The sequence below is a fragment of the Oxyura jamaicensis genome, chromosome 13 (genome assembly GCF_011077185.1).
Source record: "Oxyura jamaicensis isolate SHBP4307 breed ruddy duck chromosome 13, BPBGC_Ojam_1.0, whole genome shotgun sequence".
Taxonomy (NCBI): domain Eukaryota; kingdom Metazoa; phylum Chordata; class Aves; order Anseriformes; family Anatidae; genus Oxyura; species Oxyura jamaicensis.
This window is the reverse complement of record NC_048905.1, coordinates 10219636-10241319: the sequence shown is the minus strand read 5'-3', so window position 1 is coordinate 10241319 and position 21684 is coordinate 10219636. Positions and strand designations below refer to the sequence as shown.

Genomic DNA, 21684 nt, shown 5'->3' with positions numbered 1-21684 from the left:
GGAGGGAGGGCCGGCCGGCCGGCTGCTATCTCTGGCAGGAGCCCAAGCATCTGTGGGCAGTGGGAGAAGCAGTTCTTGCCAGTGCTTAAAGAGCTCCTGCCAGGGTCACCGGGGGGTTGGTGGGCTCATACTATGGGGCTGGGGCGCTGCGCTGCGGTGCTGAGCCAGCGTCCTGCTGAGCCCCAACCCACAGCACCTCTCTGGCAGCCCCGTGCTGTTTCCAGCTCACCAACACGTTGCTGTGACACTGGATGGTGTGACACCAACCCTGTCCCACCAGCTCAGCCCTCTGGGGACGAGGGAGGTGGAGGAAGATGCTTGGTGCTTCCCCAGTGCTGGGCACCTGCGTGGCCCCAGGCAGGCTGCAAGGGGTGGGTGGGTGATGTACGGACACGGGTGCGGATGGTGGGCGTCCAGCAGGACTTGCAGGGGCAGGAGCTGAAGTCCCACACCCCTGGGGCAGGAGCTGAAGTCCCACACACCTGGGTGCTCAGCCTTTATTACACACCAGCTGAACGGGGACGCTACAAACCAGCACAGAGCCCAGGAGCCCGGTACCAGCTAGAGACGGGTGGCGCCGTGCGGTGTCAAACGCGGGGAGCCCACCCGGACCGCGGGGCCCGGCATCTCCTCGGGGTAGGAGAGCGCGGGGTTGTCCAGCCCCAGCCTGGCCTTGTCACGGGCAGCGCCCTCGCACTCGTCCCAGCCCTCGGGGCTGCGGCAGCGGTCGGTGCAGCACAGCGCGGCGCGCGTGATGAGGTTGTCGAGCGGCTGCAGCGAGTGCATCCAGGCCGGGAGGAAGTCCCAGGTCTGCAGCCACTTGGGCAGGCGGCCGGGGCTGCGCGCCTGCAGTGCGTTCACCAGGCCCACGAAGAAGAGGAGGCCGAGGAAGGGGGCGCCCACCCCCACCAGCACCCGCCAGCCCGCCATGGAGATGCCGAAGATGAGGGAGGGCAGCAGGAGGAAGCAGACGATGAGGTACAGCACGGCGAACCAGCGGTACTTGGCCGTGCGCTCGCCCAGCGCCTTGGCCATGCGGATGGGCAGGCGGGTGAAGGGCAGCGGGTACCACAGCAGGATGCCGGAGATGTTAAAGAAGAAGTGGCAGAGGGCGATCTGCGGGGACAGCTTCCTCGTCAGGCTGGGCACACGGGGGCGTGTGGGCTTCCCCCGGTCCCCCGGCTGCCTGTACCTGGAAGGAGCTGGCCAGCTTGTCCCCCGGGCTGGCCAGGGCGGCCAGGATGGCGGTGGTGGTGGTGCCGATGTTGGAGCCGAGGGTCAGCGGGTAGGCACGCTCAATGCTGATCACCCCCAAGCCTGTGGGACAGGCACCCCATGCCATTGCATCGCCTGCCAGCACCCCGTGCTCTCCCCTGGGGGCACAAATCTGAGGACCCCAGCATCCATGGGCCACCGTGGTGGGGACCGGGAGGTGGCAGGGAACCAGGCTCGGCTGGGACTCACCGATGAGGGGCGTGATGGCCGAGGTGAAGACAGAGCTGCTTTGCACGACAAAGGTCATCCCAGCGCCCACCACCATGGCAAAGTACCCGGTGAGCCAGCTGAACGGGTGCGGGAGGTCTGCCATGGCACAGACACGGACACAGAGAGGGGAACATCAGCTGGGAGCAGCCCAAAGCTCCTGCACAGTACTGGGGAGGGAGCTGGGGGGGCAGGTGCTGCATATAGGGCCAGGCGTGGGGCAGGCAGGAGGCTGGTGGCCAGGATGGATGGGGAAGGGGGACGTGGACACCAGGAGGACGTGACAGCCATAAGCAGAGCGGGGAGCAGGTAGGGATGGGGCCAGGGGACTTGGCGGCCAGGCAGGGCTGGGGGTTAGGGGCAGCCAGGGTTGGGTCTGGGGGTGGCTGGGGCAGGCAGGGAGGGCTGGAGCAGCCAGGGCCCCATCCCGCTCATCCCGCAGTGCTTCCCATCCCACTCACCAGTGTTGATGACCTTCTGGATGGCTTTGGCCACCTGCCCCTTGAGCAGGGAGTTGAGGAGTTTGACCAGGAGGATGAGGCAGGTGCAGAGCACGACGAGGGACCCGGCCAGCAGCACTAGCCCCACGGCCAGGTCCGGCAGCGGCGTGTCCGTGAAGAGGTGCTCGCCTGCCCCACAGCACGGCTGGGCGAGGGCCTGGGGCCAGCCCGGCCCCACTCACGGACCTCTCCCCACCACACACACATCTCCCCCAGCCCCAAAACCCCCAGCCCAACATCTCCCAGCCCTGCCACACGTCCTGACTCCAGCCCCACTCACACTTCTGCCTGGTGACGTTGTGGAGGCTCTCCATGCCGTTACCGCTGCAGCGGCCGGGGGACGTGCAGTTTGCGGGGGCCCCAAGCCCCCCGGTGGCTGTCTGCAGGGCGAGATCAGGCTGTGGATGGCTCCACAGGGCCCACCCCACTCTTTGGGGTGCTTTTGGGGGGGGCAGCCTGCACCCTCCCAGCTCTCCACCCTTCCCAGCCCCATGGCAAGGCCAGGGACCCCTCACCTGGGGGGGCGCGGGGCCGCACCACACGCGGATGAGGCTGCGGTTGCGCAGGCTCTCGTCCCCCGTGGCGATGCCCGTGATCACCGACTTGTCCAGCTGCAACAACACGGAGAGGGCGGTTGGGGGCTGGCAGCACGCCCAGCCTGGGGACATCTTTGCCGTGATGGGGACACCGCTCCCAGGCTTTGAGGCCACCACCGCCAAAGGGACAGCAGTGCTGGGGGACCACCAGCAGCTTTAAGGACACCGCCCCTGGGGACAACACGGGCAGCCCGAGGAGACCTGGATGATAAGCTTGGTGAAGGGCTCCGTGATGATCTTGAGCAGGTCGGGGGCGTCCTTCCCGCTGCGGATGTTGAAGGTGGCCACCACCAGGCGGGTGACGTGGTGCAGGTACCCGCTCACCACCTCCAGCGGCAGCAGGACCAGCACGGACAGCCAGTTGAAGCAGTCGTGCACCGTGGCACCGGCGAAAGCCCTGCGTGGAGGAGCCCACGTGTGGGCACGGGGCAGTCCCAAGCCACCCCCAGATCCCTCCTGTCCCGAGCAGCGCTCACCGTTTGAACTCGCTGCGGTCACCGGCCTGCATGAGGGCCACGATGGTGTTGGTGACGGAGGTGCCGATGTTGGAGCCCATGATGATGGGGATGGCAGAGCGCACTTCCAGCACTGGGGACAGAGAGACCCGCTCGCCCCACGTGTCCCAGCTCGGGGTGGCCCCCTCCAGCCACCCCGTCCCCCAGCCTCGGCTCCCAGGGAGTGCACTCACGCCCCGAGGAGACCATGCTGACGATGATGGAGGTGGAGGTGGAGGAGCTCTGCACCAGCACGGTCACCAGGATGCCCACCACGAGCCCGGCCACGGGGTTGGAGAGGATGGCATTGTCCTTGAAGATGTCCCCGGCCACCTTGCCTGTGAGAGAGCGCGAGCGGCAGGGTGCCGGAGCAGCGGTGCTGCCGGCTGCCCGCTGCCCCCATGGCCGTACCTCCTGCCAGCTGGAAGGCAGAGCTGAGCACGTCCAGGGAGCAGACAAAGAGGTACAGGAAGCCGAACATCAGGGGCACCTTGAGAAGGGAGACACAGATGGACTGGACCCTCGCCCAGCACCCCAGCTCTGCGCAAGACAAGAGAGTGTGTTAAACGCCGGCCGCGTGTCCCCGTGCCCGGCTGTGCCACCGGTCCCCAGGTCCCGTCCGCCTCCCTCTGCTCTGCCCGCAGCACCCCGGGGCGCCGAGCATCTTCCACGCTGGGTGCTCTGGTTGGGGTGCTCCGTGCCGGGGTACTGCGGGGACCTCACCTGGCTTCTGCAGCTCGTCCAAGCCCAGCCGGGGCCCCTGCCAGGGCAGCGCGTCCAGCTCGTAGCGCTCCATGCCCTCCACCAGCCGCCCCGGGGAGCCAGGGCACAGGAAGCCATGGTCAGGGCAAGTCACCGCGCTCACGGCGAAGGGACAGGCGTGGGCACCCGGCAGCCTGTGCAGAGCTGGGGAGAGGTGGCACCCGTGTTATGGCCCCGTCCCTGCAGGGTGCCAGGCAGGGACCCTGCCCGGCACGTGGAAGCAGAGCTGAGCTCTGTGGGGTGAGGAGGAGGAGGAAGGCTGGGGGACCTACCTGGGGGGCTGGGGCAGTAGGCGAACTGGGGCCCGTGCACCACCCTTCCTCCCCGCACCGGGCAGCGGGGCATGGCCGGGCTCTCCCTCCGGTACGGCAGCATCGCTCTGGGTGACTCTGAGCACAAGCGGCCACGCGTCACCGTGACGGGGCCACGGCTGCACCGCTCCGACAGCCACCTCCCCAAAATGCTGCAGGCAGCCGTGGGTGGTGGCACCACCAAGGAGCACCATCCCCGTGGTCCCCACGGCCACCAGCTGCCCCCGTGTCACCCCCAGGGCTCCCGCAGGGAAGCAGCACAGGGGATGGGGGCAGCTGGTGGGCACGGGGCAGGGAGCTGGGAACAACTGGGTCCTGCCCCATCAGGGCCACCAGCAGCCGATCCTGTCCTATCGGGGCCACCAGCAGCAGGTCCTGCCCCGGGGCCCTGCTCACCTGGGGCTGGCCGAGCAGTCAGGGCAGTGCCATGTCCTCATGCCACATCCACGCGTCCCTCTGGCAAAGTGGCCCGCGGGGCACCGGGGCCCTTTATATGCACGCCAAGAGCAAAGTCTAAGGAGCCCAGCGTTGCCCCTCGCCTCTGCTCGCCACTCACCTCCTCCCCAGAAATTCCTGCAGTTAATGGGTAACCCCGTGACAGCCCACGTCAGCCGCGGCCTGGGGCGGGATGGGGCACGCGCCCCCGGGGTCCGGTGCCCCCAGGACGCCCCACGCATCCCGCCTCGCCTGCCCAGGGCTCTGCATCACCCCTGTGCTCCTGGGGCTGTGCTGTGGGGTGGCCACCAATGTGGCCTCAGCACCGCATGCTTCATCCCCTGCAGGAGAGGAGGAGGAGGAGGAGGTGTTGCTGCTGGAGGTGAGGCCATGAGCGCATCCTCCATCCTCGCAGCCACCCAAGCATCACCCACCAGGGGCCCAGCTCTGCTGTCCTGGCTGAGTGCAGTGGCAGCGGTCACACCAGCATCACAACAGGCTCCTGCCGTCAGGACAGGCACCCGGGCGGTCCCCATGTCACCGGCGATGGTGGCACACAGCTGCAGGGACCGCTGCTGCTCGGCGTGTGCGGTGCGGGGCCGGCCGGGCGGGGAGCGGTGCCAGCGCTATCGTCACCCCGCTGCCGTTTATCATTACCCCGTGTACGCACCTCCAGCCAAGTTTCCATCCACCCACGAGGTGCCCGGCCAGCTCGTGCCCACGGCAGCCAAGGGGAGAGCTGGGGCCAAAGGTCCCTGGGGTGCCTGCTGGTGTCAGGAGGGGTGCAGAGGGGCCACACGGCCGTGCCACCTCTGTTCCTCCAGGGCTGGGAGGTGGATGCCAGGAGCCGGCACCGCTGGGTCCTGCAGGTGCCCATGAGCACGTTGCTGTGCCACAAGCCGTGCCCACTGGAGCGTGGAGCACTGCGTGACCCTGGCCTGGGTCAGCCTGGCAGCACACGCTGCTCCCTGGGCGCTGCGGGGACCGAGGGACACACGCGGTGCTGGACAAGGGTACCCTGGTCCTGCCTGGGACCCAGCTGGGGGGCAGAGCTTCGTCCCCATCGCCTCGTGCCATGCCAAATCCAGAGGTGACGGTGCCATCCATGTGCTGGTATTAGTGGGATGAGGACATTCCCCCACGCCATGGCTCACAGAGTAATTTGTCAGCTCCCTACCCCAAAAAAGCCAGGCATGAAGGTTTTACAGGCACGAGGGGAGACCCTGCAGGTACCCGGGGTGCTGGCGGTGCCTGGGGACAGTCCATGGTTAAACCAGCCCAGGGACCCGCTGCCCCTCGCCAGGTTACACACCCAGGAGCAGCCACTGCAGGGGAGGTGCCCAGCCTCTCCGGGACAAAAGGGCCGTGGGGGTCCCTCCAACCAGGGGGTGCAGCCTGGGACCACCCCGCCGCCCCCATGCCCGACTGGTGGCCGCATGTGTCCTGTCCCTGGGGGCTGCGGTGGCCGCTGCCCGGCTGCCCCCGCAATCATTAACCCGCGAGGCCCTGGCAGCTCGGGCTGTCACTCATTGACAGGCTCGGGGCTGAAGTCCTACCAGCCCCACGGTGTGCCCTACGCCACCGGCGGGGCTGGGAAATGGGGCTGCTGGCTCTGCCCCTTCCCGCGGGCAGGGCGGCACAGCTGGGGGCTGCACGGCCACCCCGCAAGGATGTGGGGACTGGCCCCGAGGGGCTTTGTGGGGTAATGGGGCGCAGGGAGGTGATGCCACCAGAAGCATCCCCTGGAGCTGCCCTGGGCACAGCTTGGCTCCCCAGCAGAGCAGGCAAGAAGGCGAGGGAAGCGCTTCCAGGCAATGCTCTTTATTTCCCCCGGTTTCACACCACGGACAGGACCGAGCAGCACCACGGAGACACACGAGGGCTCTGTGCCAGCCCTGGGGACCAGCCCGGGGGCTGTGCTCCCCCCCGGGAGGCTGCCCTGGGCCACCCCTCTGCCTCTGGCCGGGCAGTGGGGACCGAGCGGTGGCCCAGGGCACAGCCGGGTCTGGCCACGCGGCACACCGGGCACCCGGCAGCACCCAGGGCAGGCTGAGATGCTCGGCACCCAGAGGTGCTGTGCTGCTCCAGTGCCTCCAACACATGGCAAGCCTGGCCCCAAGGGCTGAGAGCCCGCTGCCCCAGCAGGGACAGGGCAGGGGGCCGTTTCAGCAGCCCCCCGTGCAGGGTCTCACCATGGGAACCCACTGCCAGGATGGGGCTAGATCCATCCCCACCCTCTCTCCTGTCCCTGCCTGCCTGTGGCAGGGGGGCCCAGGGCTGCCCTGCCCTGCCACCCCACCCACCCACATCCTCTCTGTCCCGCACGCCCTTCGGCTGGCAGGCTCCTTCCTGGGGGGCCGTGCCAGCTTGGCGCAAGCAGGATTCACCCCGAGGCAGCCCTGCCCCAGGCAGGAGAGGCAGAAGCACCGGGCAGGGCAGTGCCAGGCGTGCGCGGGACGCTGCCGAGTGCTTTGCAGAGGGGGGGGGTCAAACTATGTACAGGACTCCCTGGACGTGCACCGGGATGTGGCCCCACTGAGGGGCACGGCAGCTGCTCAACCACTCACAGCAACACGACACGAGTTTGGGACAGGACGTGGACGAATCTGCGGTCCGGGCAGTGTCGGTGGTGCCAGGCGCTGGGTGCGGGCGTGGGGCAGGGCTCACCGGGGCTCCTGGTGGACCGCGGGCTGAGCTGGTGTGGACTTCTCGGTGGGGCCGGGGTGTTTGTTCCCCTCGGATCCCGGGTGAGGGGTGCTGGGCTGATCGGAGCCCCCGCAGGCACTGCTGTCCTGCCCCGGCAGCTGGAGGAAGTCAGGCAGCACCAGGTCCTCCTTGGAGAGCAGCCCCCGCTGGTCGTTGGCCCGGCAGCTCTGGGCACGGTTCAGCAGCTCCACCAGCCCTGGGGGAAAAGCAGGACACGCACCTCAGCCCGGCACCGCCGCCCGCTCCTAAATGCCCCGGCCTGATGTGACCCCAAACGCAGCACCCGCAGCCTCTCCGTGGGACCCTGTGCCCACGGGACCTCATGCAGCGGGGACCCTGCTCCCCTCACCACCCTCTGTTTTGCCCCGATCCCGTCGGTTTTGGGTGCGCCGGCTCTCACCTTCCAGGTCGTAGGTGCGGCGGTTCAGGTTGGTGGCAGCCGAGGACCGGGACCTGCAGGAGGAGGAGGGCATCCCCCACGGCGCGTCGGCCTCCGCTCCCATCGGGCTTCCTTCCTGCGGCGAGCAGCCGAGCTCAGCACCGGGGCAGGGGGGCAGCGCTCCCCCAGCCCACGGCAGCCTGCTCCTGCCCCTGCAGCGGGCACCCCTTCCCCACGGCACCCCCACAGCCCAGGGCATCTCTGTCCCTGACCAGGGAGGATCTGGGACTCACCTCGCTGCGGAGCGGGGAGGGGGCGGCCGCAGCCTCGGCTCTCTCTGTCACTCTCATGTCTGCAATGTACAGAGTGGGGCTCAGCGCCACGGTCCTGGCTGGTGACAGGACAGAGCCCACGCAGGCAGCAGGAGCCGTGGCCAGCAGAAAGCAGCCTGGCCCCGTGAGCAGGATGGGCTCAGGGGACTGGCACAGCTCGGGGGAGTGACATGGCTCGGGAGGGGGCACGGCTGTCCCCAGGCGTTACCTGCCGGCGTTTCCAGGACGAGTTTCTGCGCAGCCACCGTGCTAACCAGCTTCTCTAGGTCCAGCGCTGCCGACTCACCTTGCTGCAACGGGGAACCCCAACGTCACGCCGGTGTGACACGGCACATGGCAAGGGTGGCCGGGCAGAGGGCCCACGACACCAATGTCACAGCTCGCTGGTCACAGCCCTGCCAGGTCAGGGGCTGCCCGGCACACAGCGCGCCCACCCGGTGCTGCCCCTCTCAGCCCGGATCACTGAGACCCCCGGACCCCCCGGGCACAGCGCTGTGGCTGGCAGCCCTCACCCGCCGCAGCAGCGCCAGCTCCACGTTGACGCCGTATTTGCCCAGCACAGGCTGCAGAGCTTCCCGGATGCGCTTGGTGGACTTGGCCGTGATGCGGATGGTCTTGCTGAGGGAGGAGATTTCCAGGCTGCGGGGAGGAAGAAGATGTGAGAGGTGTCAGCGGCTCTGCAGGGAGGTTGGAGGGGTGATGTGGACTGGAAGGCGTTAATCCTGAAAACAACACTCACTCAAAGCTGATCCTGTTCTCCAGCTTCACCTCCTGGTCTGCCAGCACACAGCACTCCTGGTCCAGCACCAACGCTTTCTGCAAGAGCCAACGCATCAGCAGGCTCCTGGCACGGGCACATCTGTGCCGTGCCAGCCCTGCTGGCCGGATTCCCCCTGCCCCGTACCTGCTCGTTGCCCACCAGGTACACCTTGATGTCGGGGAGGCTGAAGCCGCGCTTCTCGCATATCCCAGCCAGCATGTCGCGGATGGAGAGGCCGGGCCGCACAGCGGCCAGCGAGGCCGTGCCGTCGGGCAGGTAGACGCAGCAGTATTTGGTGGGCTTGGCCTCGGCCTCGCTGCCCCCCAGGCTCTTGCGATGACCCTGCGGGACGGGAGAGCTGCCATCAGCAGGGCCGGCGGCAGCGTGGAGCCGGTGCGGCGAGGACTCACCTCCGTCCAGGGGCTGGCGGCCGTGCTGGCTGAGGAGAGGAAGCCCAGGTCCAGGCTGGCGGAGGAGTTGAGGGAGCCCTGGGACTCTCGCCACAGCACGGCGCTTCCACCGCCTTCTTCCCCATCTAGGACAAATGGACACCCGTGGATGGGGATGGCGTGGGGACGGGGCCATCCCCGGCTGCCCCGCTCGGCGCCTACCTGCCCAGGAGGGCTCCCGTCGCTCGCCCTTGCGGAAGGAGCGGCGGGGGCTGCGGGTGGCCCCGCTGCCGGCCGTCTCCACGCCGAGAGGCAGGGACTTCCCCAGCTTCAGCTTCGACTTCTGGGGGGAGGAGAGGAAGCTCAGCCTCTGTCCCCCACATCTCTGTCCTCAGCCCGTGGCCAGGCTTGTGACACGGTGGGGACGGTGACCAGCCCCAGGATGGGTCCGTGATCCCCTTTGCATCCCGCTCACCTTGCTGAGGTCCGGAGGGGGGCTGCTGCTGCGGGAGTGGGGCCGCAGGTCTGGCAGGGGCTGCCCCTGGCTCTCAGCCCTCAGGCAGGCTTGGTAGAGGGGGGACTTCACGAAGCGTGTGTAGCTGTCGAACTTCATCAGGTTAAAGATCTGCGAGGGGAGGAGGTGCCCGCTCAGCACCCCAGCCCACGGCTCCCCGGGGGGCTGCTGGAGCGGGGCAGGGGGCGGATTGTCTCACCTGGAGCTGCTGGAGGCGGAACATGTCTGGGGAGGGGGTGGCCAGCATGTCCTCCCCGATCCAAGCCTGCCTGTCAATGTTGACGGGACTCACCGAGTGGCTGGAGAGGAACTCATCGTAGATCCGCCGTGCCTCCTGCGCCAGCTGGGAGCGGGGGTCAGGATGGGCCAGGAGCCCCCTCCCTTCCCCTCTGAGCCCCTGAGCACTGGGCCAAGTCCCCACCAGGTCCACCTCACAGCTGGGGGACCGGCATCGGCTCCACATCCAGCACCGAGCTCCAGACACAACACACTGCTCTCTCCACGAAGGTACAACCTGCTGGAGGAGCCACCTGGCCCTGTCCCCACACCCCCGGTCCCGCTCCCTGCCCTGCATCTCTTTTCCCCAGCCCTAGTCCTGGCAGCAGCAGCACCCCCCTCCTCTTGCAGCCCCGAGGGTGGAGAAGCACAGCCCGCCCCCCGGGACGAGCAGCCTTGGCTGTGGCTCTTCAGATGCACACCACATCCAACCCCTTGTCCTGACCAGAAGAGACCCAACCTCCTGGACCAGGGAGTCATAGCCTCAGCTGCGGGGCCAGTACCTGCTGCGTGTCGCTGGCCGGGATCTGCTGGAAGCGCTCGCATGCCTGCCAGAAGTAGACGTTCTCGGCGCTGAACTCCTTCTTGAGGAACTCCTGGGGGGCAGAGAGCTGCTGGCCCGGCTGCACCCGGCGTGTGGGATGCTCGAGGCCAGGACGGCTGCAGGGCCAGCGCAGGGAGCGGGGTCTGGGCTGCGGCACTCACGGTGAAGTAGGTGACGGCCACGCGGTCCTGCAGCAGCGTCTCGAAGGACTCTGCCCAGCTGCTCACAGAGCCGTGCGCGGAGCTGCACGTGGTCTGTGGGGCAGGCAGGCTGTTCACGCTGTGGTTGCTGCCCCGGGCCCTGGAGGCGTTTAATTCTGGGAGAGAGAAAGGCTCAGGTCGGGCTGCTGGGCATCGCGGCCACCCTGCCCGGGGGCACGCACGGCCGGGGCTAAATCAGCCCCCCGGTGCCCGCAGCCCCTGGTGCCTGCCCTAAGTTCATCTGCCCCGTCCTGGCTGTTCTGAGCCTGCGAGGTGTCGGGGTGGGAGCACGAGGAGCTGAGCTGCTGCTCCGTGCATGGCAGCATCGCCAGCAGACGAGCGCCGTGATGGCACAGCGCCGTGATGGCACAGCGCCGTGATGGCACAGCTGACACCTTCCGGCGTGACAGCACTCCCTCCTGGTGACAGCACTCCCTCCCGGGGCTGTCACCGTCACTCCACGTGTGACTCATCTCCCAGGGGAACAAAGCAGCGCGTGGGGAAGCAGAAGGGCAGGGAGACGAGGGGCAGGAGGTGTGGAGGATGGGTGGGGGGCACCTCTGGCACCACGACCACGCTGTGCCTCGATTTCCCTTCTCTGCTCCTCTGGCCCTGGCCACTGGGGGCACAGAAACGGTCAACCCTGGCCCCAAACCTTAAGGGAAGCTGCGGGGAACCGAGATGACTGCATTCAAATGGAGCCCTCCTCCTAAAAGAGGGAAGTCCCCACGGCCAGCCAGCTCCTGATCGGGTCTGACTGGTGACAACGGGGAGCAACGGGTCACTTGCCAGCAGAGGTCAGGGCACACAGGAGGGGTCTCTTGGCAGGGCCAGTGGGAGGGGGGCAGCATCCCAGCGGCCCCCTAGCAGAGGAGGCAGGTCGCTGCTCTGCTGGGCTCCCTGCCCTTCTTGTTCTGCCCAAGGCAAGGCATGACTAGGCAAACAAACAGCCTCCCCTCGGAGCTACCAGGCTCTGCGTGCCCCAGCCAGCACCGCAGCTTCCAGCACCCAGGGCCCCATCCGAGCAGGGAGGTCCAGGCACGGCGGGGCTTCCCCCTCCCCGGGTGACGATGCGAGGAGCAGCCTTACCTCCGTCTGACACGGCCGGGCCCTGTGGGGTAGAGAAGAGAGGTGTGAGGGAGGGCGAGCAGCTGGAGTGAGGGGCTGAGCCGCTGGCAAACACCTCCCTGCTGTTATCTGGGGCTGCTGCCCCGTGGCGGGGGCAGGACGTGGGGCTCCCCCCCCAGCACAGCGAGCAGCTGCGGGGCTCACAACGAGCACGCAGACTTTCTCCCACTGGTGTGCATCTGGGCTCAGCGATGGGGAAAGGGCAGATGCTATCGGCCACAACCCCGCAGCTACCCGGGGAGGAGAGAAGCAGCCTCCCCGGCACAGGAAGAGGAGGGGAGGAGGGGAGGGAAGGAAGGAGAACCACAGCCCCGGGCAGGCAAACTGCTCGCTGCCTCTGGGCCTGGGGCTATGGAGAGACAGCACCCAGGAGCAGGCACCGCCAGGTCCCGCAGCATCCCCCTGGGCTGCCCCAGGCGCCTCCCTTGGGGACGTGGCACCCCGGGGAGAAGAGCAGAGCCTGCACGGGGCGTGCCGGCCGCCCACCGCCCCCCTGGGCCACCCTGGAGCCATGCCCTGGGCCTGGCCAGCCAGCATCCCCCCAGCCCCACACACCCCAGCCTGCCCTGCAGCCCCCAGCCCAGCCCCACGCATCCCAGCCCCCTCTGCTTCCTACCCCAGCCCCACAACGTGCCCCCTGCCCCCTGGTAGCCCACCCCCATACCCCTGCCGTGCCCCATGTGGCAGCCCCACACCTCCCAGCCCTGTTTGTCCATCTCTGGCCCCACAACCCCACCTCGGCCCATCCTCGCTCTTCCCCATCCATCCCTGGTACGCACCCCAGGCTCCCTGGCCCTAAACCACCCAGCCCTACACCGCCCAGCCCCAAACTCCTCAGCACCACACTGCCCATCCCCACACTGCCCATCCCCACACTGCCCATCCCCACACTCCCCAGCCCCACGCTCCCATCCCCACGCTCCCATCCCCACGCTCCCATCCCCACACATCTCTGCCCACCCCTCCCAGCAGCTCATCCTCGCCCCATCCCCACACACCCCAACCCCACAGCCCCTCCTGCCCCATTCCCAGCACCCCCCCCCCCCCCATCCCCGTGCCCACCCCCGGCACCCCCGGATCGGCTCCGCCCGGTGCCAGTCCCGCTTAGCGCTCCCCTGGCACTCACCATGCGCCCGTTGTGGACCAGCAGCAGCTTGCCCTTGCCCTGCATCCCTGGCACGGCCCGGCCCGGCCCGGCCCGGCCCCGGCGGGCTACCGGCTCGGCCCGGCGCCCCGCAGCATCCCCCCCGCCCGGCGGCGCGGCGCGGCCGGCCCGGCCCTCCCGACACCCCCGGCACCGCCGGCACTGCCGCTTTCGGCTGCCACAGGAAATGTCGCCATGGGAACCGAGACCGCAGCCGGGGGGGAGCGGAGCCGCCCTCCCGACGCCGCCACCGGCACCGGGACCGGCACCGGCACCGGCACCGGGACCGGCACCGGGAACGGCACCGGGAACGGGACCGGGAACGGGACCGGCACCGCCGCCCTCCCGCTCCCCACCCCGGGCTCCCCCGGGGCACCGGGTACTGGGCACCGGTTCTGGGGGTGCCCCCGTGCCCCGTGGGGAGCCGCCGGTACCGGGGCTGCACAGAGCCAGGGCCATGGTTCTGTGCCTGCCAGCAACCGGGAGGGGATTTTGGGGAGATTTGGTAGGGTTTGGTGGGAGACACGAGGAACCGGGTGAAGCACGAGCACCGTGCCGTTGTGCTCACGGGGATGTGGGTGATGGGTACAAGGTGTGGGGTGAACCCCCGGGCAGCTGGTGCCGGTGTGGGGACAGACGAAGCGTTAACACCGGCAGCGTGCACGCGCGGCAGCGAGGCCGAGGCCGGTCGTGCCTCTCGCCATCCCGTTGTTTGCCTTGGCTCTGTGACGGGAGTTATAAATAAAAATGTCTCACCCCGGGTGCGTGACTCACGGCTCTCCCCGCAAGGGTAACCTCTGCTAGGAAACCTGAGCCGGGGACCGAGCCGCAGCAAGAAGCAATTCACGTATTTTCATGTATTTATCCCAAATGGTAACCCCCTGCCCCACCGGGGTTAGGGTGGGCTGCTGGGGACTGCGGTGCCTGCGCCCCTCCGCACCCTGTCCCCTGCCAGCTGCCAGCAGCCCGGTGGTTTCCCTCGGACGGGAGCAGCTGACGTGGCCTGGGGTGGCTCTGGCCAGCCATGCCCCGATGTCGCCTCCTGCCACGCTCCGGGATGCAGGCAGTGGGATGCAGGCAGTGGGATGCAGGGAGCGGGATTCTGGCCCCACAGGATGTCCGCGGGGTGAGGGGTGCAGCCCTGCTGCCCTCCTTCCGTCCCCGTCCCCTGCCCGTGGCATCCCTGTGCTGGTGACTCCAGCAGGGCTTTGGGATCTGGGCTGGCGCTCATCCCTGCTGTGCTCTGCTCGGCGCCGTCTGGCGCCGCGGGGCTGAGGGGATGGGTTGTGGCTGCTGGTGTCACCTCATCCTGCTGATGCGAGTGGAATGTGGGGACCGGGATGTGCCGGAGGAGGCGTCGCCCCTTGCTGTGCCAGCTCCACACGCTGAGAGGCTCTGCTGCCTCCGCCATCCCTCCACCATCCCTGCCCCATGTGGAGGCTGGGGCCGCAGTGCCTCTCCTGGGGACACCCATGCCCTGGCTGTGCCACTCTGTGTCCCTTGGCCTTGCTCTACCAGGCCATCGTGCGCACAATGCCCAGGTACCACATCCTCCTGCTGTGCTGGCGCCGTGGGGAGAGGGGATGCTCGGTGCCCCACAGTTTATCCCAGGGGTAGGGAGCAGGGGAGGTGACGGCTGGGTGACAGCTGGCTGGGGGATTTGCCGAGGGCATTATTTAATGCTGTGGGTAAATGGAGAAACAGCAGCTAATTCTGGAGCCTGTAATCCTCTTCCTCCCCCAGGGATGGGGAGCGTGCCAGTCACGCAGATGCTGGTGGCCCTGAGGACAAGGCCCCGGCATCCCCCAAGGCGTGCCGCGGGCTGCAGCCGCTCCCAGACCATGGGCGAGGTGCAGAAGGTGAGGGGGGGTCCAGCCATACCCCGCCTGCCCCAGGGCAGCTGCAGTGGCACCAGCTCCTGGCTGGCAGATCAGGGCCAGGGCTCGACCCCCAGCCTGCCAGGAGCTGGCTGAGCTCCCAGGGGACAGGGACAGCCCACCCAGGGGTGGGGGACAGGCTGGGTGGATCTGCGGTGGGGCCATCCTGAGCCTGGGCACCTCGGGAGCAAGTCCTGGGGCTCGCTCGGGCTGTAGACACAGGGTACATGGCCAACAGAGCACCCAGATCCCCCCACCGAAACAAGGGTGCTCTGCAGCGACCCGGCACCCCGCAGGGCTCCCCCAGCCCCCCGCACCCCCAGGGGCTGCTCTCCGTCATCCAGAGGCTGCGGGGCTCCCCGGGGCAGGAGCTCCGCATCGTCCTGCTGGGGCTGGACAACGCGGGCAAGACCACGCTGTTGAAACGCCTGGCGTCCGAGGAGGTCACCACCATCACCCCCACCCAGGTAGGGGCAGCTGCGGACCACGCGAGGCAGGAGGGCGACAGGTCCTGCCTTCCCCCTGGGTGACGCCGGGGTTTGGTTCCCCACGCAGGGGTTCAACATCAAGAGCGTCCACTCGCACGGCTTCAAGCTGAACGTCTGGGACATCGGGGGGCAGCGCTCCGTCCGCCCCTACTGGAGGAAGTACCTGGGCAGCACTGACCTGCTGGTGAGCGCCGGAGCCGTGCCGCAGCAGAGCCCCCGCAGCAGGCAGAGGGCTGTGCCGCCGGGCGAGGAGGGGCTGCCCACTGTCCCTTTTGTCCCCCCGGCAGATTTATGTCATTGACAGCGCAGACCAGAAGCGCTTTGAGGAGACAGGGCAGGTATGAGGGGGTCTGGGCAAGGGGTGGTGGCGGGGTCCTGGGGCTCGGACCTGGCACTGCCAGCTGCTGGAGGCTGAAGCAGGGAGAGATGTTCCCTGTGATTGCTATGGGCTGTCCCCTGGGCCAAGCTGTCTCCATACGTGCACGGGAAGGGCACGCAGATCTGCCCCAGACAGCTCTCCCCATTTTACTGGAGCTGGGGGTGATGCCCCAGGGACACCCAACATGGGGGTGGGTGACTGCTGCTGATGGGAATCCTCCCAGCACCAGGGAACCATACGACAAAGCGAAGCTTTACTCCTTGAAGCTTAAATAGTGAACTCAGGATTACAAAACCTGGAAAGTAAAACCGAAGGTGAGACTCCTGGTGCCAGTCAAGGCTGTGCTGACACCAAACACCGCCTGGAACGGAGGTGTGGGTGTGCCAGACAGCCGGGGCTGACAGCAGCCTCCTGCCGCTGCCCTTTGCCCAAGGTGTGCTCGGTGCCGGGCGCGTTTATCCCCCAGGTGATGCTGAGAGCGGCGCCAGGTTCTCTGTGGGGCAGATGTAGCTTCAGGGGTGCACGTCTGCCCCTTGGGACATGGAGACCTCACAGATTCTTTGGATTTGGGTTGTGGGGAGTGGGCTGCCCCTGCCCGCTTGGGCTGCGCTCCTGGGACAGGGTTATCTCTCGGCAGGAGCTGGCCGAGCTCACCGAGGATGAGTCTCTCACGGGGGTCCCGCTGCTGGTGTTTGCCAACAAGCAGGACCTGGTGACGGCAGCGCCTGCGGCCGAAATCGCGGAAGGGCTGAGCCTCCACACCTACCGGGACCGGGAATGGCAGATCCAGGCCTGCTCAGCCCTGTCCGGGGAAGGAGTGCAGGTAGAGAGGCGAGGGCTCTGCAGGGTGGGAGAGGACCTAAGGGCCTGCCGTGCTCTGGGGCTGTGCTCACGTCTCTCTTCCTTCCAGGATGGGATGAACTGGATTTCCAGCCAGATTATGAACAGGAAGAAGTGAGAGCTGTGAAGTGCCAGACTGGACTGAGCTGCGGGTCCCTAAGCCATGGCCAACCGCCCTGGTCCCCATGCTCCTACCAAAGGCTTGACTGGGCCCTGAGCCTCAAACTCTCGCTCAGATGGGTTTTCCACCTGGTCTTTCACTGCTCGTCTGCCCTCGTCACGCTGCGCACCCCGGATAAAGATGCAAGATGTTCCTGCAGGATGTGGCTGCTGCCTCCCCAGCCAGAGCAGCCAGGCACTGGGACAGGCTGCCCAGGGAGGTGGTGGCGTCACTGCCCCTGGGGGTGTTCACGGAGAGGTTGGACGTGGTGCCTGGGGACGTGGTTTGGTGACATTGGTGGTAGGGGGGGTGGTTGGACCAGATGGTCTTGGAGGGCTTTTCCAACCCCAGCGGTTCTGGGATTCGATGAGAATGATTCTATGAGACAAGCTGTGGAGCTTAATGGCTGTGGGTGGCTCTCAATAAAGCCCGTGACCCTACACCACCTCAGCCATCCCTTCCTATGGCGAGGGCTCCATGCCCCCAAGGCCGGCCGCCATCTTGTGAGGCGTTGCCATGGCAACAGGCTGCCGGGCACGGAGGAGGCGGCACCACCACAGGCTGCACACGTGACCGGCACGAGGAGCACCGGAGCGGACTACATCTCCCAGCATCCCCCACGCTCACCGCCGCGCAGTGCACGCCGGGAGGCGCCCCTCCCTCTGCCCATAGGCAGTGTCCCCCGGAGGGGGGCGGGCTCTCGGCGGTCTGGAGCTCGGTGATTGGCTGCGCGGCAGGCCGCTCAGGGGGCGGGCGGGGCGGGGCGGAAGGCGGAAGCGGAGCATGGCGGCGGCGGCAGGAGCGGGTGCGCGGCTGTGGGCGGCCGCGGTGCTGCTGCTGGCGGGGGCCGGGCCCGTGCCCGCCGAGCTGACGGACGGCAACAGCGAGCACCTGAAGCGCGAGCACTCGCTGATGAAGCCGTACCAGGGTGAGCGGGCACCGGGGGGGGGGGACGGTGAGGACACCGGGTACCGGGGCCCGGTGCAGGCCCGATGCTGAGGCGCGCTCCTTGTGCCCGCTGCAGGCGCGGGCTCGGCCGCCATGCCGCTGTGGGACTTCCAGGGCAGCACCATGGTCACCAGCCAGTACGTGCGCCTCACGCCCGACGAGCGCAGCCGGGAGGGCTCCATCTGGAACCGCGTGGTGAGCACCGGGGGGGGCGGGGAGGGGGTGAGGAGGAGGAGGAGGAGGAGGAGGAGGGGGAGGGGGGGGGGGGCTCTCCGCTGGTGCTGTCCTGACCCCATCCCGCTGTCTGTCTGTGCAGCCCTGCTTCCTCAAGGACTGGGAGCTCCACGTCCACTTCAAGATCCATGGGGCCGGCAAGAAGAACCTGCACGGGGACGGGCTCGCCCTGTGGTACACGCAGGAGCGCCTGGTGCCAGGTGGGTGAGCGGCTGCCCCACACACGGGTGGGCCCTGCAGCGGCCTCGGAGCTGCTCCTGCGCTGGAGGAGCTCTCCAGAGCAGGGGGTTGAGCTCTCCTTCCTGCCCTTCATCTCCCTGCGGTTGAGCACCTGCTAACCAACGCTTCCACAGCCCTTCCCAACGGGCATCTTGCCCATGTCCGGTGTCCCCTTTGGTGGGTCCTGGGAAGCGTGGCTGTCTGCATTCTGCGTGCAGCAGTGCGAGCATTGTGCTTGCTGTTCTCATGCAGTTGCTGCCTTGGTTAGGCTTTGCTTTGTACTGAAGCAGGGCTGAGCCGTTCATGCTGGCTTCAGGGCACCTCAAAGCCCTCCCAGCTTGGGATTTCAGGACCTGGGCACAGAATTGCGCAGCTTTTCTGTTTGTACAGGAAGGCTTAACTTCCTCTGGGCTCCCTGGGAGGTGACAGAAGGCTGCCTTGTTTCTGGGCACAACTTTCTTCTGAGCACTTTTTGTGTGTTCACTTTGTTCTGCCCTGTTCCAGGTCCTGTCTTTGGCAGCAAGGATAATTTTCACGGGCTGGCTATTTTCCTTGATACCTATCCCAACGATGAGGCAACAGAGGTGAGTAGTTCAGGGAGCTCGCTCGGTGCAATTTCCACGTGGTTTCATGCTCCGAGTGCTTCATGACTGGAGCAAGGAAAACTCCCTGTGTGAGAACAGGTTGTTCTCCCTGCTCTGGGAGCTAGCAGAGGGCAGAGGATTTATGTGCGTGAATGGAGACGAGAAGGTGCTTGCTCCGTCTTCTGGTGTTGAGTGCTCAGATGGTCCCAAGGCCTTTTCCCTGCTGGCTGAGAGGACAGCAGAGATCAAGCGTGAACTCTGCACCACCGATAAGTCGAGTTAGAGGAATCCATCTGAAAGTGTACTCATCCTGAGCGTCACTCCTTGAACCTCTCTGATCATCCCACGCTGTTTCCATTTCCAACGCAGGTGTCTCTAAAAGAGAAGCTCCTGCGCTGGCTTTCTGCTCCAGAAATACCCGTGGCTGACACACAGCTTGGTCCCATGGGGGCTGTGGTCCTTTTCTTCTGCCCTGCTTTGCATTTGTGGATCTACTTACAGCGCAGTCAGACGATGTAAGGGTGTCAGGGAGATTTATTGTACCAAAACCCCGATACCTCAGTCACAAACACCTGGAAGTGACCCTGTCCCCTTGTCTCTCTGCTCAGCGAGTCGTTGATTCTTGCCTCCAGTCGGCCCCTTCCAGCGTATGCCGCTCACTGACTAAAAAACCGTGATTGTGGTTTTGCTGGTGATGAGCAATCGCTGCCCGGTGTAGTTCTGTGCTCTGTTTGTAGGCTTCCTACCCGGTTTTGTCTTTTCTCTGCAAATTGCTCGCTGGGGATGGTCCCATTGTCACGGTCACGCAGTGCCGCGTGAGCCCACGAGGGGCCTCGATGCAGAAGATGAGAAAAGGCCACTGCTTTAGAGCAGAACAAGCTCTCGCTCATTTTAGAAGCAGCTTTACGTAGAACAGGAGCCTTGATCCCATTGTTCTGCTCTCCGTGCTGGCTCCGCAGCCGTGCGGTTCCCTTGCTGGGATAATGGTTTCAGAGCAGGCAGGGGGAGGCTCCCGCAGGCTCTCTGCAGCGCCGTTCTGCTCCCTGCAGCGCGTGTTCCCCTACATCTCCGCCATGGTGAACAACGGCTCCCTGACGTACGATCACAGCAAGGACGGGCGCTGGACGGAGCTGGCAGGGTGCACCGCCGACCTCCGCAACCAGAACCACGACACCTTCCTGGCGATCCGGTACTCCCGGGGCCGCCTGACGGTGAGCTGCGGTGGGAGCTGCGGGGCTCGGCGTGCCCGTTCGACGGGGCAGTGCTGGAGGGGGGGGGTTGCTGCTGTGGCGGAGGTGGTTTGCTGGGCTCAGCCTCCTGCTCTCCTGCGCCACTGGCTCTAAAATTGCCGTTGGCTGGGCGGGAGGAAAGCCGGCGTTCTCGGTGTGAGCCCCCTTGTCTCGCAGGTGATGACAGATGTGGAAGATAAGAACGAGTGGAAGAACTGCATTGACATCGCAGGGGTCCAGCTGCCCACCGGCTACTTCTTCGGTGCTTCTGCAGGCACTGGAGACTTGTCTGGTGAGTGGGCTCGGCTCGCTGCTTGTTGCCTGGCACGTCACGCTATGGATGCAGTAGATGCCTTCCTTTCCTTGTTCACTGGGCTCCTGAAACCATGCTGGGTAGGCACCCGCAACCTGGGAAAGGAGGCATCTAAAAGCTGAAGAACGTCCTAAATTGCAGCCTGATAGCTGGGCTGCGAGGGTGGCTTCAGAGGGAAGGAGACCGGTGCCTGGCAGAGCACAGATCCGGGCGTGCTCTGGAGGCATGGGCACTTCTCAAGGCTTCTGGCAGTCTCCAGTGCTGATGGTTGTTCCCTAGACAATCACGACATCATCTCGATGAAGCTGTTCCAGCTCATGGTGGAGCACCCTCTAGAAGACGAGACCGTTGACTGGACAAAAATCGAGCCTAGCGTCAGCCTCCTGAAATCACCCAAAGGTGAGGCTCCGGGCTTCCGAGACCTTTGCTGGAGGATTCGGCTGTCCCTATAGCTTTTCTCTCCTTGCAGACAACGTGGATGACCCGACGGGGAATTTCCGAAGTGGGCCCTTGACCGGGTGGAAGGTGTTCCTGCTCCTGCTCTGCGCCCTGCTGGGCATCATCGTCTGCGCTGTGGTGGGAGCCGTGGTCTTCCAGAAGCGCCAGGAGCGGAACAAGCGTTTTTACTAGTGGAAGAACAGGGCTGTGGTTGTGCCCAACCCCTTCTTTTATATGGGGAGCTGTAAAAAACAAACAAACTGTGGTTTCTAAAAGCTGTTTCTGAGAAATACAAGAAGTATTTTCTTACCTGTCCGTGTGGCCATAACTCCTGCCGGACACGTGGCCTCCAGCGGGCCGGACCCAGGGGGGGGCGATTCCCGTGGGGGCCCCCATCTCCTGCAGCCCGGGGTGGGTGCCTCCCGCTGCCTTTCCGGGCCCCCCCCCTTGCCCCCCAGGACCTGCTGAGCTGCCCGGGGTGTGTGGGGGGGGCTGGTGCTGGTGGGCGTGAATGTAGGGGGTGTGTGGGGTCGGGGCTGTGAGGGCATTAAAGGACTGACACCACCTGCGGCTCTGCCTGTGTCTGGGGGGGGGGATGAAGGGTGACCAGAGGTTCCTGGAGGTCTCTTCCACCCTTAATGATCCACAGTAAGCACACGCCAACAAGAAACTCGCATAGTTCCCAGGGGGAAACAAAGAGGGGGGAATAAAGGGGGGAGAAACCAACTGGGGGGAGTGAATTGGCAAGGAGGGGGGGATGAACTGGGGGAAAGGGAGATGAATTTGGGGGAAAAGGGGGGAATGGATTGAGGGGAAGGGAGGGGAATGGGTTGGGGGGAATGAATTGGGGAGGGGGTGAGTTGGGGAAGGGGGCGGATGGATTTGGGGGAAGATGTGGGGGATGAGCTGGGGGAAGGGGGGATGAATTGGGGGGAAGGGAGAGGAAGGAACTGGGGGGGAATGAATTGAGGAGGGGATGAATTGGGGGAAGGGGGAAGGATTTTGGGAAAGGGGTGGGGGGGA

The 21684-nt window shown here is 66.3% G+C and overlaps 5 protein-coding genes across 6 annotated transcripts in view; 3 read left to right on the top strand and 2 right to left on the bottom strand.

Annotated features, from left to right (window-relative positions):
- Positions 1 to 501: 501 nt before the first annotated feature.
- SLC34A1 (solute carrier family 34 member 1) lies at positions 502 to 4819 on the bottom strand. The gene is made up of 13 exons (XM_035339036.1): positions 4542 to 4819; positions 4107 to 4223; positions 3796 to 3978; positions 3484 to 3612; positions 3267 to 3410; positions 3055 to 3166; positions 2780 to 2975; positions 2498 to 2593; positions 2263 to 2362; positions 1944 to 2111; positions 1465 to 1581; positions 1193 to 1317; positions 502 to 1116 (listed from the first exon to the last, which is right to left on the bottom strand). The coding sequence occupies exons 2-13, from the start codon at positions 4207 to 4209 to the stop codon at positions 562 to 564; spliced, it is 2028 nt and encodes a 675-aa protein (XP_035194927.1). The 5' UTR covers positions 4210 to 4223; positions 4542 to 4819; the 3' UTR covers positions 502 to 561.
- Positions 4820 to 6385: 1566 nt separating this feature from the next.
- RGS14 (regulator of G protein signaling 14) overlaps positions 6386 to 21684 on the bottom strand; it is a 28397-nt gene continuing 13098 nt past the window's right edge. Inside the window, exons 2-16 of the mRNA XM_035339038.1 lie at positions 12935 to 13019; positions 11770 to 11791; positions 10642 to 10796; positions 10440 to 10532; positions 9860 to 10003; positions 9622 to 9771; positions 9369 to 9489; positions 9168 to 9292; positions 8902 to 9099; positions 8737 to 8813; positions 8510 to 8636; positions 8206 to 8287; positions 7959 to 8017; positions 7687 to 7801; positions 6386 to 7482 (exon numbers count right to left, since the gene is read on the bottom strand). Of these exons, the coding sequence (XP_035194929.1) occupies positions 7244 to 7482; positions 7687 to 7801; positions 7959 to 8017; positions 8206 to 8287; positions 8510 to 8636; positions 8737 to 8813; positions 8902 to 9099; positions 9168 to 9292; positions 9369 to 9489; positions 9622 to 9771; positions 9860 to 10003; positions 10440 to 10532; positions 10642 to 10796; positions 11770 to 11791; positions 12935 to 12979 (1752 nt within the window). The 5' untranslated portion in view covers positions 12980 to 13019 and the 3' untranslated portion in view covers positions 6386 to 7243. The remainder of the gene's footprint in view (positions 7483 to 7686; positions 7802 to 7958; positions 8018 to 8205; positions 8288 to 8509; positions 8637 to 8736; positions 8814 to 8901; positions 9100 to 9167; positions 9293 to 9368; positions 9490 to 9621; positions 9772 to 9859; positions 10004 to 10439; positions 10533 to 10641; positions 10797 to 11769; positions 11792 to 12934; positions 13020 to 21684) is intronic.
- Positions 13140 to 21684, top strand: part of B4GALT7 (beta-1,4-galactosyltransferase 7) — an 11443-nt gene continuing 2898 nt past the window's right edge. Inside the window, exon 1 of one of the 2 annotated variants that reach the window (XM_035339044.1) lies at positions 13140 to 13220. In XM_035339044.1, coding sequence (XP_035194935.1) covers positions 13140 to 13220 — 81 coding nt within the window. The remainder of the gene's footprint in view (positions 13221 to 21684) is intronic. The other variant, XM_035339043.1, reaches the window with a different exon arrangement.
- On the top strand, positions 13227 to 16790 carry LOC118174037. Its single transcript, XM_035339042.1, has 6 exons — positions 13227 to 14811; positions 15108 to 15296; positions 15385 to 15501; positions 15605 to 15655; positions 16334 to 16519; positions 16607 to 16790. Exons 1-6 carry the CDS (start codon positions 14293 to 14295, stop codon positions 16652 to 16654), a joined length of 1110 nt encoding a protein of 369 aa, XP_035194933.1. The 5' UTR covers positions 13227 to 14292; the 3' UTR covers positions 16655 to 16790.
- LMAN2 (lectin, mannose binding 2) lies at positions 17444 to 21225 on the top strand. Its single transcript, XM_035339047.1, has 8 exons — positions 17444 to 17624; positions 17721 to 17839; positions 17961 to 18078; positions 18602 to 18681; positions 19731 to 19892; positions 20088 to 20202; positions 20503 to 20622; positions 20693 to 21225. The coding sequence occupies exons 1-8, from the start codon at positions 17480 to 17482 to the stop codon at positions 20851 to 20853; spliced, it is 1020 nt and encodes a 339-aa protein (XP_035194938.1). The 5' UTR covers positions 17444 to 17479; the 3' UTR covers positions 20854 to 21225.

Bases quoted from the DNA above. Each gene is read 5' to 3' on its own strand.
- SLC34A1 (XM_035339036.1), bottom strand. From the start codon at position 4,209: ATGCTGCCGTACCGGAGGGAGAGCCCGGCCATGCCCCGCTGCCCGGTG. The intron at 3,167-3,266 runs GTGAGTGCACTC...CTCTGTCCCCAG, and splicing joins CAGCATGGTCTCCTCGGGGC to TGCTGGAAGTGCGCTCTGCC. The intron at 1,582-1,943 runs GTGAGTGGGATG...GTGCCATGGCAG, and splicing joins CCAGAAGGTCATCAACACTG to ACCTCCCGCACCCGTTCAGC.
- LOC118174037 (XM_035339042.1), top strand. From the start codon at position 14,293: ATGTGCCGGAGGAGGCGTCGCCCCTTGCTGTGCCAGCTCCACACGCTG. The intron at 15,297-15,384 runs GTAGGGGCAGCT...TTCCCCACGCAG, and splicing joins CCACCATCACCCCCACCCAG to GGGTTCAACATCAAGAGCGT. The intron at 15,502-15,604 runs GTGAGCGCCGGA...TCCCCCCGGCAG, and splicing joins TGGGCAGCACTGACCTGCTG to ATTTATGTCATTGACAGCGC.
- LMAN2 (XM_035339047.1), top strand. From the start codon at position 17,480: ATGGCGGCGGCGGCAGGAGCGGGTGCGCGGCTGTGGGCGGCCGCGGTG. The intron at 17,625-17,720 runs GTGAGCGGGCAC...TGCCCGCTGCAG, and splicing joins GCTGATGAAGCCGTACCAGG to GCGCGGGCTCGGCCGCCATG. The intron at 17,840-17,960 runs GTGAGCACCGGG...CTGTCTGTGCAG, and splicing joins GCTCCATCTGGAACCGCGTG to CCCTGCTTCCTCAAGGACTG.